At 41.5% G+C, this 13,259-nt stretch overlaps 1 protein-coding gene across 1 annotated transcript in view; it reads right to left on the bottom strand.

Annotated features, from left to right (window-relative positions):
• ncapd3 (non-SMC condensin II complex, subunit D3) overlaps positions 1-13,013 on the bottom strand; it is a 47,483-nt gene extending 34,470 nt beyond the window's left edge. The window contains exons 1-11 of the mRNA XM_080451466.1: positions 12,933-13,013; positions 10,141-10,325; positions 9,507-9,669; positions 7,595-7,761; positions 6,544-6,711; positions 6,258-6,319; positions 5,575-5,662; positions 4,860-4,993; positions 2,770-2,842; positions 2,202-2,327; positions 53-314 (exon numbers count right to left, since the gene is read on the bottom strand). Of these exons, the coding sequence (XP_080307592.1) occupies positions 53-314; positions 2,202-2,327; positions 2,770-2,842; positions 4,860-4,993; positions 5,575-5,662; positions 6,258-6,319; positions 6,544-6,711; positions 7,595-7,761; positions 9,507-9,669; positions 10,141-10,325; positions 12,933-12,984 (1,480 nt within the window). The 5' untranslated portion in view covers positions 12,985-13,013. The remainder of the gene's footprint in view (positions 1-52; positions 315-2,201; positions 2,328-2,769; positions 2,843-4,859; positions 4,994-5,574; positions 5,663-6,257; positions 6,320-6,543; positions 6,712-7,594; positions 7,762-9,506; positions 9,670-10,140; positions 10,326-12,932) is intronic.
• Between the last annotated feature and the right edge of the window lie 246 nt (positions 13,014-13,259).

The following is a 13,259-nucleotide window of genomic DNA, read 5'->3' as shown; positions in this document are numbered from 1 at the left end:
GTGTGTGTGTGTGTGTGTGTGTGTGTGTGTGTGTGTGTGTGTGTGCGCTCACTATGGAACAGGTGGTGAACGGCGTTGGTGACGTTGAAGGAAGGCAGCTCCAGGCAGCGGGCGAGGCAGGCCAGGGCGTGGCCTCTCACCGTGGGAGACGAGTCCTTGCGGCGTCCAAACAGCAGGCCGTGGATGAGGAACTTGTGTTCGAGGAAGGACGACATCTCCGGGGACGGAGACGACGAGTCCTCCTCCACCGCCGTCCTCTCCGGCTGCTCCAGCAACACCATCACCACGTCGATGGAGAAGAGGCGGTTCACCATCTGTAAAAACAACACCGTCACTAAATCATCCACACCAGTGTTCATTTTTGTTGACTAAAATTGCGCCAAAAATGTTCGTAGACTAACTTTTTTCACCGACTAAATTAAAACTCTACTCTCTCTAGCTATGATGACTTACTAAAACGGACAAAAAATATTGACAAAAAACTAGATAATCATGTTTGGGAGGGACTAGATCTACAAGCTCATGGAAAGCTGCGCTGTGCATGGAGATAGGAGGCTTTCCAGACTGTATAGCGAGTGAGAAAAAGAAATCCGCCGAACGTAGCAGAGCAGTCTGGATCCCAGGCTAGCCTACAAGTACTATGTCCATGGTATTTTGTAATTAGTCAATAAAGCCATCCTTGGCGTGTTTAGGCCTGTCACACTTATTACATAAATCGCCTAAATTATGTAAGTGCCACAACTGCCCTGTGCACCTTTTGTTTATGAAGCCTAAAAGCAAAACAGAAATGTAATTTTTATTCATAATGTTCAACGATGGAAACATTTCAATTAATTGCAATTATTTGAGTGACAATTAATCGTCAAGTAAAATTCATAATGGTGACGGCTAGGGTTGGGACTCGATTTTAACGGTTCCTTACAGATTCCCTCTTAACGATTCCCACACACACTAATTATACAACACTATACAACCTGTACAACTATTATTTCAACTTAACCACAACAACAACAATAATTATGTGGCATGCAGATATGCACTTAGGGGTGCACGTTCAACAGTGGAGAATACATGGGCGTCCTTAAACGCTCTCCACCTGTTTAGGAGCAGATCGCTCACCCAGACCGTTAGTTGCGATCCGGCGGGGCGACCGTGTTTAGGGGCGAGATGGTGAAACGGCCACCGGCCGAGTTGGCTCGTACAGATTGTCGGAGACTCGACGTGGTACAATGACTAGATAAGATTAACTTTTGTGTGTCTCTGGTGGAGAGATTTACTTTAAGTCGACGTGCCACCACCTTTGCACGAAAGAATTGTGCTGAATTTCATGCACTTTGGCATGCTCATTTTCCTCTCTTGTGAAAGTGCAACCACACTTGAGAGGATTTGTGTGTGTTCGATATGCTGCCGAGCTGACAATATTCACTCCGTCACACTCGAAGGACACTGGTGGTAATCTGATCCTAGATCAGTGTGCGTATCCACCCCACTCACACGCGTAGGTGGAGGTGGCGTTAACGTCAGTGGTGGAAAGTAACTAAGTACATTTACTTAAGTACTGTACTTAAGTACAATTTTGAGATATTTGTACTTTACTTGAGTATTTCCAATACTTTTACTCCACTACATCTCGGAGGCAAATATTGTACTTTTACTCCACTACAATTATTTGAGCACTTTAGTTACTAGTTACTTTTCAGATATAAATTATGATATTATAAAACATACATTAACCACTTTAGCCCTATTTTATACATAGGCAATTTAAAAATAGCAGATCTACAAGCTCACGACGCGTTGTGAGCTTGTAGATCTGCTATTTTCAAACATTTTAGTACTTTTACTTTTGGTACTTTAAGTACATTTTGATCCCAATACTTTTGTACTTTTACTCAAGTAAATTTTGAAATCTGGACTTTTACTTGTAACAGAGTATTTCTATATTGCAGTATTGGTACTTTTACTTAAGTAAATCATTGGAGTACTTTTTCCACCACTGCGTAACGTCCCAGTCTCTTGCAATGCACACAGCTGAGCCAAATGAAGACGGATGAGAAATTCCAGGAACAGTTTGCGGGAACCGTTATTGCAAATATACGATGGAACCGGCGCTTCAGTCTCAGAACCCGGGTCAGAAAGATAACCAGTTCCGGGTCCCAACCCTAGTGACACAGCCCTAGTTTGTAGCGAAAATAAGTTACCCTGGCAGTTTTGGAGAAGTCCAACAGCCACTTGATGAACGCTGCGTACTCCGAACAAGGCAGCTGCCCGACTAGGATCCCCACAGCCTGAGAGCCATAGTTCCGATAGTCACTCTTCTCCACCATCTGGACCACACACACACACACACACACACACACACACACACACACACGTTAGATTCCATAAAAAGAAGACACAATTCCTAATGTACAATACCTGCATATATTATAAAGTGTGGATGCAAAATGCAAGTTATAATCTAACTAATCAAAAGAAAATAGATTATTTTTGTTTTAATTCTTCTAAAAAAGAGCAGATCTACAAGGCAATATCAGAGTGCATTTTCTCTCTCCTGACTGAATTACAATTTGTAACCCACCTGAAAATGTATTTTCTGTTTACTAAAGAGCTGGAGAGAGAGGGTGGGGGGACCCCGGATACTGAACAAAACACTCCATAAGCAATGATTACTATCATAATAACTTTGTAATAAAAAAGGTGGTGTTTTTTTGTAAGATTTTCAACGCCTTTAATGCACACACACAATGCTCAACCATCATGACTGACCTGGAAGCAGATGTGTTGGATGAGAATGGAGAGGAAGGGTGGAGCCAGCTCCTTCAGCTCCTCCACAGTGTGACTGTAGGACAAACACATCATTATGTACATTATAGCATTATGTGTCATCGTTGCTGTCGGGTAGAAACCTCTTTGTGTTGATTCGTAAATTAACGCCCTACTTGACACTACTACAGTGTCACAAAAAAAAAAGTCTCAAAAGTAGCAGATCTACAAGCTCGAAACGTGTCGCTTTGCGACACGTTTCGAGCTTGTAGATCTGCTACTTTTGCCGATTTTTTATTTGAATCCTGAAAAGTAACAGTTTTGGACATGTTTCCACCCGACAGCATCGTATTATTATAAAACTATATATTATCTTACACCATTACAACTTGTATATTACTTGTATACCCGCCAATCTGTTATCGTTATTGCCGTCATAGCTTTTACTACTGCCGTTGCCACTACTTGTATTATTCTTATTGCTGCGATAGTGTTACTGTTGTGTTGTTGCTGCTATTTGTTGCCATCGCTTGCATTTCTCCCTTGGTCTCTCCTTCCCTTTCCCTCTGTCTCCCGACATGGCCATGGCAGATGGCCGCCCACCCCTAGAGGCTGGTTCGGTCTCACATGTGTTCCAGTTAGGGGGCTATTTTCGTTGCTACTACTGTGGCAAAATTGCTTGCTCATGGTGGGACAATGACAGGTCTCTGCGCTATACAGTATGTTAAAGCGGCAATATGTTGTCTACTTTTTTTCCTCCAGTTTTTTGGCTTTTTCTGCTGGGGGGGGGGGGGTGACACAGCAAAGGTCGTCGGGATTGGGAGTCGAACCCGTGACACGCTGACAGGTTGGATTACCAGCCTAGGTGCCCAGACGGTTATGCCAACCGTCCGGGGCCGGCAACCATGTTTTCTTATGAATTAAATGTAATTATGTCCAATCTATATGGTAGCTATATGGTTAATACAATATAACTTATTCCATTATGGTGGTTGTATTGTGTCTCCCTGCTCTTCTATTGAGACATTTAGATTGTGTCAAAGGTCATGTCTCACCTAGACACATGGATCTGACATGAGATTTTGATCCGATGGTCAAGATTCAATGAATCCCCTGAGCAAGCAGGCGGGCTCTATTACTGTAGCTCAATATGGTAAAAATGTCAAGACTTAGCGCAGGAAACCGGGTTCAAATCCGGGGTAGAAGAGGAAAGTTACAAGTACAGCTTTAAGTGTCTTGAGACAACTTGCTGTGATTTGGCATTAACGTATTAAGACCTGAGGCCGAGTCTACAAATGCCTTCTAAAATCAGTAGTTCTCAACTCTCTCAAGATCTTTCAAAAATAGCAGATGTACAAGCTCTACGCGCTGAGAGCTTGTACATCTGCTATTTTTGAATAGCCAACGGTAAAATGGCACAGCTGCTCTTCCGGTTTGAAATGTAACCCAAACATACCGTCACCTTGCTAAACTGTCATTTTTTTGTTTGTTTTTCAGGGAAAATTAAAAACTGATCCAAAACAAAACTATGATATTTCTTAATCATTTCACCCAAAATGTTTATAACAAATTATGACTATTTAAATAGAAATAACACTGTCTGTCAGTTATGTAACATAAGAGATTTAAATAGGATTAAATCTGAGGCAAAAAAATAAGCAAAAACAAATACAAAATGGCCTAAATCAGTAAATAATTTGGCTTAAGTCACAAAACCATGTGACTTTGGCCCCAAAAAATTGCCTATTTTGTCCTAAGTCACACTAGGGAGTTAGGCCATTATACTAAAAGGGGAGTGAACAGCATGATCCTTTTCAATTAGGAGATGGGCCATTTTACCAGAGGTGGCCAGTGTCATGAGGAGCTGACTTATAGGCAAAAATATAATTTCTCAAAATGACTTAGGCCATTAGTTTAGCAAGGTGACGATAAACAACATCCACTGTGACAGAAACCAACACAAAACATTAAATGTTACAGCGACCAACCTTTATTTTAGAGTCCATCACAACAAAATGTTTAAGAACCACTACGCGCCACAATATATAAAGTAAATGCACTATCGTTTTAACACACTGTGGAGGTTTGCTTACCAGACAAAGCTGATGGCGAGCTCCCTGGCAGAGAGGACAATCTGACTGGGCAGCAGAAGAGACGGCTTCCCCGAACCAGCTTTACTCATCATGACAATGACATACAGCAGTCTGTGGAACACCCTGCGGATAGACTGCACACACACACACACACACATTATGATGACGCAAGGCAAGGGAGTTTTATTTGTATAGCACATTTCAATAAGGCAATTCAATGTGTTTTACACCAGTGGTTCTCAAACTTCTTCATGTCAAGGACCCCCAAAATAATATGGATTTGGCCGCGGACCCCCATCTCAAAATATTTAGTTCCAGGGACCTCCAGAAGCAAAGATTTGAGTTACAAATGTTCGCTTTAAAGAATGTATATACCGTATATTCAAAGATTTGCACACATTTTCAAAATGTTTCAAAAATAGCAGATCTACAAGCTCCGAGTGCCGTGCAATGAGCTTGTAGATCAGCTATTTTTAAATAGCCAAGGAGAGAGAGAGAGAGAGAGATTCAAAACATCTTGGAAATATTAGAAAATCTTCTCTTCTGGGTGTCCCCGGCACAAAACATTTTCAGATGGGGGGTCTGCGGACAAAAACATATCAATTTGGGGGTCCTTGATATGAAAAGGTTTGAGAGACACTGGTACAGAGGGCCGTTGGGATTCAATGGTAGACCAACCAGGGTCCACTGTGCCATATATATACACACACTATACCTCCTTCTGGTCTCCATGGCTGGGGGTGCAGAGCAGTGCCAGACCATGGAAGGCCAACTCAGGAACGGTCCTCAGACTGTCGATGTCCCTGTCGAACCACACACACACACACACACACACACACACACACACACACACCACATTAGGGATGGAACGATAATCGTTATCGTTTGTGATTTAAAAAAAAACGCTCAATAATCTTTAAAAAATGTATTTTAAGTTGTCCTCCGTCGACCGTCATACACTGGGATCAATGCACTTTTGCCGAGCTGCACATCCGGTACCACTTAAACCCTAGTCTATACTTTACAAAACAGAGCTGTAAAGAGCGCTCATGGTACATGCTTTTTTCAAATCTTTGCCAAAAAAAATTTGGCAGATCTACAAGCTTCTAGATCAGCTATTTTTGGCTAACGTTCCTCCCAGAATATGGATGCTGGGGTGCAAGTGGTTAAAAAAAGTGCCAGTCTAAAGGTCCTTACACACCGGGGCGATTTTTTTCATGCGAATAATACGTTTTTGTCCCATCCCTGGACAATGTCATTGCAGTGTTCAAACATATGATGCCATGCCACATGCGTTTTTGTTACTTATAAAATATTATCCGTCATATCAGGACGTTTACATGTTAGCTTCCACCACAAGCAAAAGCAGAGCAAGTGTTCCCTCAGAAGTTAACTTACTGTTTAGCGGTAAAGCTGACTTCTCCAAGGACAGGCTCAAAGTAAATGAGCTTAATGAAGATCTGAAGACAAATCACACCAAAGAAAACCAAGTATTACATTAAAATCAGAAGTTCAAACAGTAGATCTACCTAGCAGGACAACAACAACAGTAATAAGAATAATGCTCCTTCCAGACCAGATTTTTTTCTGCATGTGTCTAAATAGTGCAGAAGTACAGTTAATTTCACTCTTAGTATAAATAATACATTGGATGTATTATTATAGTGTGAGAGTCATCAGCTACCTGTGTACAGTGGACGGCACTCTGCACTCTGTCTTTGAGGGAGAACCTGCGCAACAGTCTGAGGAGGCTCTGGAGCAGGAGGACCACTCCATCCCTGATCTTCACCAGGTCTTGGGTGGAGATGTGCACCTCCTCCTCCTGCTCCTCCTCGTCCTCTCCCTCCTGCGCCTGCACGGACACAACACGTGGATTAAAGCTAGATAAACATCTCACAACTGAAACATTGTGTGTGGCCAATTCCTAATGTGTCATTTTCACATGTGTTAAATAGCTCTGTTTCACATAGTTATCAAAGTGTTCCATAACAGGAGTCTCTGTCTCTCCAGATCTTTAGAAAGCAGAAAAAATGGAATAATATTCAGGTTGGGATACCAATTTGACCCAATCAGGAGAGAGAACTCGTAGTGAAATTGGAAGTGATGGAAAAAAAAAAAAATAGCGGACACAATTGGAAGTGGAACACAATAAAATTGAAGCTGAAATTGTTTCTCTCTCCTGATTGAAATCAATTTGTAACCAACCAGACATTTAATTTTCTGTATAGAAAAGAGCTGGAGAGACCCTTGTTACTGAACAAACACTCTATGGAAATGATTACTGTCAGAACATCTTTAACTTAAACAAAAAAACATTTTGTTTTCATGATAAAATATCACTTAGAGCACCTTTAATATAACCTTTTCCTTAACTTGCCATTATTTTTCTTCTAGTCCAGAGCAAATTAACCAGGGCACACCTGAACCCTTCAACAATGTTACAGCTTGCTGTTGACACATCCAGGCTAGCACTAGTGACTCAACGATCTAGCAGCCAATATCGCCATCTACTGGGCTTTTCTTACATTTAAATGTTGTCTCTGACTAGCACTGGAATGATATGAAGTGGTTTAGCGGAGACCAGAATGTTTCTGTCGACATCAAATACATGCCACCCAAATTATACATGCCACCCAAATTATACATACCACCCAAATTATACACGTGTTCGAGCATAAGGCATACAGTATTTAAAGCCACAATAGCTGCTGAGGAGTCATCTACCAAGTACCAACCTCTTCCTGGTCTCTCCTGGTAGTTTTGTGTCGTTTGCCGTCGGACTGGGAGCTCTTCAGAGCTTCTTTCTTGCGTTTCTTGGTGGAGTCCTGAGGCCAGCAGTGAGACCAGATGTCTACACACGTGTCAAACAGCACCTGGTGGAAGGCCTTGTTCACGATGCTCCCTGCATCACACACACACACACACACACACACACACACACCACACAATGAATACACACGTTTGTATTATCATACAGCTTGAGTTATAAAGAAATTAGTTGTGCGTCGGTGTCGCACACCGAAAAAGCACCTCCACAAGCTCAAAATGCGCTACAAAGTGCTGCGTTGAGCTTGTAGACTGGATTTTTTTTAACTTAACCAGCAGGTTGAGGCTTTTAACCTTTGCTTTCATGAAATATCTCAGACCATTGGAGTTTTATGGAAGAAGATGCTTTTGAAAATGTATTATATTGCTAGTTTATACCCGTTCTAAAAGGCCAGTCCACACCAATGCAACTCCTTGCAACAAAACTGTTTGAGAGACCGTTGCAGCAGTGTGGACTGACCAGTTGCAGACCGGTGCCATTTGGGGATAATGGTTGCAAGGAGTTTTAAGGAGTTGCAGTTGCAAGGTGGAGTTGCATTGGTGTGAACTGGCCTTAATACTCATCTTATAAAAATGACAAAGCAGTCATGGTGACTCAGAACTTTAATCCATGCAAACAGCCAGAGTGGCACCATTTTCCACACCAAACAGGGATCGCAAGCTAAACCAGTAGCTGTGAACGATGGCAGTGTAGAGCAGACCACTGCATTCACACTAGGACTGTCACGATTGTGGCATTTTACTTGGCGATTAATTGACGCTCAAATAATTGCGATTAACAATTTACCGTAATTGCGTTTCTGTCGTTGGACATTAGGAATAAAAATTACATTTCTGTTTGGCTAGTAGGCTTCGTAAACAAAAAGGTGCACAGGGCAGATATGACAAATAACCTCCATAAGTTTAATAACTTTATACTGGGGTGGGGGGGGTAACACGCATGAACAGTGGAAATAACCCAGCCATTTCCACCATTTTTGAAAATGTATTATGTTTATGTAAAAAATATATTGTGTTTAGCTTAACCCATTAATACCGGGAACGCATCTGTGTCCTTTTTTGGTTTGGGCTAACTGTTTTTTGAAAAAAATGTTGCTATAATATCAGTGGTCCTCAAACTTTTTTCATGTCAAGGACCCCTAAAATGATGGCCGCGGACCCCCATCTCAAAACATGTTGTTCCAGGGACCCCCAGAAGCAAAGATTTGAGTAAGAAAAGTTTGCTTAAAAAAGGTAGGGTAAGTGATATGTTTGGGTTAAAACAAAAAGTATTTTGTTAAAAGGTTAAAGCACTATATTCTGATAGTAATCATTGCTATAGAGTGTTTGTTCAGTCTCCCTGTCTCTCCAGCTCTTTAATTAACAGAAAATATATTTTCTGGTAGGTGTCAAAATCTCAGCCAATCAGGAGAAAGTACCCATTTTAAAGCTTCATTTCTATAGTGTTCCAGTTCCAATTTTGTCTGCTCATTTCTTAGTGTCATCACTTCCAATTTCACTTGTTTAATCTGTATCCTGATTGAGTTCTGTCCTGGTTGGATAAAATTGGAAATGAAACGAAAATGCATTTTCTGTTTTATAAAGAGCTGGAGAGAAAAGGAGACTCCTTTTACTGAACAAACACTCTATAGCAATGAGTACTATCAGAATATAGAGCTATGTAACACTTATTTTAACCAAAGCAAATCACTTACCCTACCTTTAAAAAGATTATATATATTATATAGAAAAAATAGCCCAAAGAAATAAACTAAATGACACTCAGATGCGTTCCCAGTCTTAATGGGTCAAATAATTGTGACGGGCCTAGTTGACACTCACCATGAACAGCCAGCAGCAGCAGGTAGTGGGAGGCGGCGTGGAGGGCCAGCAGCCTCTGCTGGACGCTGGCGTTCTTACTTTTCCCTCCCAGGACCAAGTAACCCAGCACCGCTACCAACGACTTGACTGAAACGCCATTCTCCCCGAACAACACCCAGATACTCTGCAACGCAATGTAGTCACTGATTACAGCTCTGATACAGAAGAGTTCTACAATATTATTATACTTGGGGGGGGGGGGGGGGGGAACACACTTCAACAACAGTATAAGACTGGTTGTACTGATCAGCTCCCAGTACAACAGTATTAGACTGTGGTCGTACTGGTCAGCTCCCAGTACATACAGTAGTACAATAGTATAGGACTGTGGTTGAACTGGTCAGCTCCCAGTACAACAGTATTAGACTGTGGTCGTACTGGTCAGCTCCCAGTACATAGTACAATAGTATACTGTATGACTGTGGTTGAACTGGTCAGCTCCCAGCTAATTACATTTACAACAGTATCAGACTGTGGTTGTACTGGCAGTTCCCAGGTGTGTGTGTGTGTGTGTGTTGAAAATGAGTACATGTGCTCAGCTACTATTAATTGATTGGACTAGTTAAGTACTGCAGTAAGACAATGAGACACCAACCTGTACAGAATCATCAGTAGCTGCAGCAGCAGCAGCGCGGCCTTCATCACCAGACACCTGGGCCAGTAAAGCCTTGTAGAGGGTTCTGAATGCTGGCAGTCCACTGGCTACGATGTCCTCCTCCAGGCCCGCATCCAGAGAGGCCGACTCTGTGAAGTCCAGGTCCCACACAGTGTCCACCCACACTGGACAGACAACACCAGACACAGTCATCATCATTCAACTGAACAGAACTCAACTTGTAGATCAGTGATTCAAAAACCTTTTCATTTTGTAGGACCCACAGTTTACTATATGCACGTACCTCCATAACTCTGAGAGCGTACAAATGGAACCAAATGGACCCGTTAGGGTCCATTTGGTTCCAGTCATTTAGCTGGGGACCCCCTAGAACTTCCCTCAAGGACCCCACTTTGAGAACCACTGTTCTAGATCAGCTGCACAAAGACGTTCATAGTCAGGGGATATTAGCAGAAAATGTTCCAATCTTGGAATAAATTCCTTACCAAAAAAAATATTCACCAGTGTGTTTGTAAAAGTGTCTAGTAACACATCGCACAAAGACTGAAATGCAGTTTCCCTAGGGGAATTTTTGACAGCTGCTGAAAGTTCCCCCTGCATAACATTATGCAGGGGGAAAGAAATCTAAATTTAATTCTGTTTTAAGTAGCATGTGAGGGGTCAAACTAGGGTGCTTTTATGATTCTGAATCCATTGCAAGCATTTGTTTTGCACCAAAACCACTCCTTGGGCTAAAAACGGCCCAATCTCAATGGGCTTTTTACACAAAAAGTATACCTGGAAAAGGATGGCTATGGCCGTTTTTAGTCAAATCTTGTGTGATAGGAACTTTATCTCACCGTTTTTTTTTACATCCACCACTTGAACTCTACCAAAATATATCATTTACAGCACCTTTTAATTTGATCAACTGCAGCGGTGTTGCTTACTACTATAGCCCGGCATGTTTTTAACCTGCTGTAGTTTTCAACCTTAATGTCGACATTTTCATTATTAAATCCATAGAGCAACCACCAAGCAAACAGGGAATAGAAAATAAATAAAAAAACATCTTGTGCATCCACGTGTTTTTTTTTTATGTATGGTTTATTGATTTAGTTTGCTCTATGGATTTGACACTGATATGTCAACTATGTTGGCTAATTATTATCAGTATAATCTGGTCATGGATAATCAGGTATTTCAAATCATGTTGTAGATTTCTATGTTTATATTGCAATCATAGTTATTTGTAAATTCTATATATTCATATTTTGTCGTTTACAAATCATGTTCTATTCATATTTTTATTGTGTTACATACATAGGTAGAGGACTCGTATAAGACCGTTTGGCTTCTTGCCTCCTCCTGGCACTTTTATTTTTATATTTTGTGTACAGTTTTTTTTTGCACTGTTTTTACATTGTGCTAAATAAATCAAATCAAACTGGAAAAACAAACTACAAAGACAGCATAGGGTGGCATAGCCCCTACGGAACCTCTCCCTCCGCTAAGTAGCTCGGAGCTACTTAGCGGAGGGAGAGGTTCCGTAGGGGCTAAGGGTGGCATAATCCCCTTAAATGCCGAACATGTTGGTATCAGTGTAGCTGTAGTATACAACCCTCGTAGACGTATTTATGATTCTGACGTTTTCAATCTACGAGAGTTGTAGGGTTAACGCCCCATGGAGACAGGGACTTTCTGCACTATGCCCCTCAGATACTCCAAACATGTACAAATTGAAAATAAAGGTGCTTACCCCCAAGCCCCAAATGTTAACTGGGTCTACGGGGTAGTAGTTTAATGTAATAATCCATATCTTCCAATAAAGTAGTGTTTTAATGCCGTCTGTGGCCGAACGCCATTTTCACCCTCGTTTACTTCCTGTTTACATTGAGTGTAATTCCGGGTTTCACCGGATGCGCCCCGTCACTATCGCCCATTGGGAACTTCCGACAGAATCGGCCACAAACGGCATTAAAACACTTCTTTATTGAAAGATATGGATTATTACATTAAACTACTACCCCGTAGAGCCAGTTAACATTTTGGGCTTGGGGGTAAGCACCTTTATTTTCACATTTGTACATGTTTGGAGTGTGTACGGGCATAGTGCAGAAAGTCCCTGTGTCCATGGGGCGTGAACCCTACAACTCTCGTAGATTGAAGACGTCAGAATCATAAATACGTCTACGAGGGTTGTATTCTACAGCTAGTATCAGTGTTTTGAATGAATCCTCAGTGTGGAACAAACAGTCTTGTCATGTGTTTTTGACAGCTTGTGTGCACACAGTAAAATCCTCAGTGTTAATGTATTAATCTGTAACTCAGAGAGAGGGTACAAAAGCGGTGGTGAAAAAAAGTACTCAAAAGTAAAAGTAAATAATTGTAGTGGAATAAAAGTCCAATATATTTGCCTGACAGATGTAGTGGAGTAGAAGTAAAAGTACTGAAAATTGGAAATACTCCAGTAAAGTAAAAATACTTAAATACTTATACAGTACAAATGTACTTTACACCATTGTACTAAAGTAACCAAATTACGCGTCCGGTCCATTCCAGTTTTGAGATTTTTCATTTCATAAAAAAATGAAAACTGTAAAAGTAGTTATTATAACTCAATGTATTAGAAGCTATAAACCTAACCTGCTAATGCTAGGGAAAACATGACCATAGAGAAAGACAAGGCTCTTGTAATCGAATAACGAGGATAAAATGCCTCAAATGGCGTCAAAATGTGTATAAACGTCAACCTCAAAAGAATAAATAAGAGTCATTGTTATATTTAATACCTTGTGGCAGCTCTCGTAACTTCAGAAACTCCAGCGCCTGGATAGCCTCCATGTTTGTTTTGAATCGTCCCGCCAGAGAGCCGACAAAAACGACACAACACACCGTGTTTTAAGCGCTTAAAATAGCAGATCTACAAGCTCACAGCGCGTCGCGCCGCCACGCCTCGTGAGCTTGTAGATCTTAGGAGGCAAGGCATGTCTTTCTTTAATCCCATAGTCCGGAGGGACGACCGTTAGAGCCGCAATTGGCTCTCAGACGGTTGTCAAGGGAGATCAACTACCCAATCGCATGGATGGGATCTATAGCCAGCGCGCTTCTCGGTTGGT

The sequence above is a fragment of the Gymnoscopelus braueri genome (assembly GCF_963280865.1).
Source record: "Gymnoscopelus braueri genome assembly, chromosome: 2".
NCBI lineage: Eukaryota > Metazoa > Chordata > Actinopteri > Myctophiformes > Myctophidae > Gymnoscopelus > Gymnoscopelus braueri.
The sequence above is the reverse complement of the archived record's forward strand: the minus strand, read 5'-3'. Positions and strand labels throughout refer to the sequence as shown.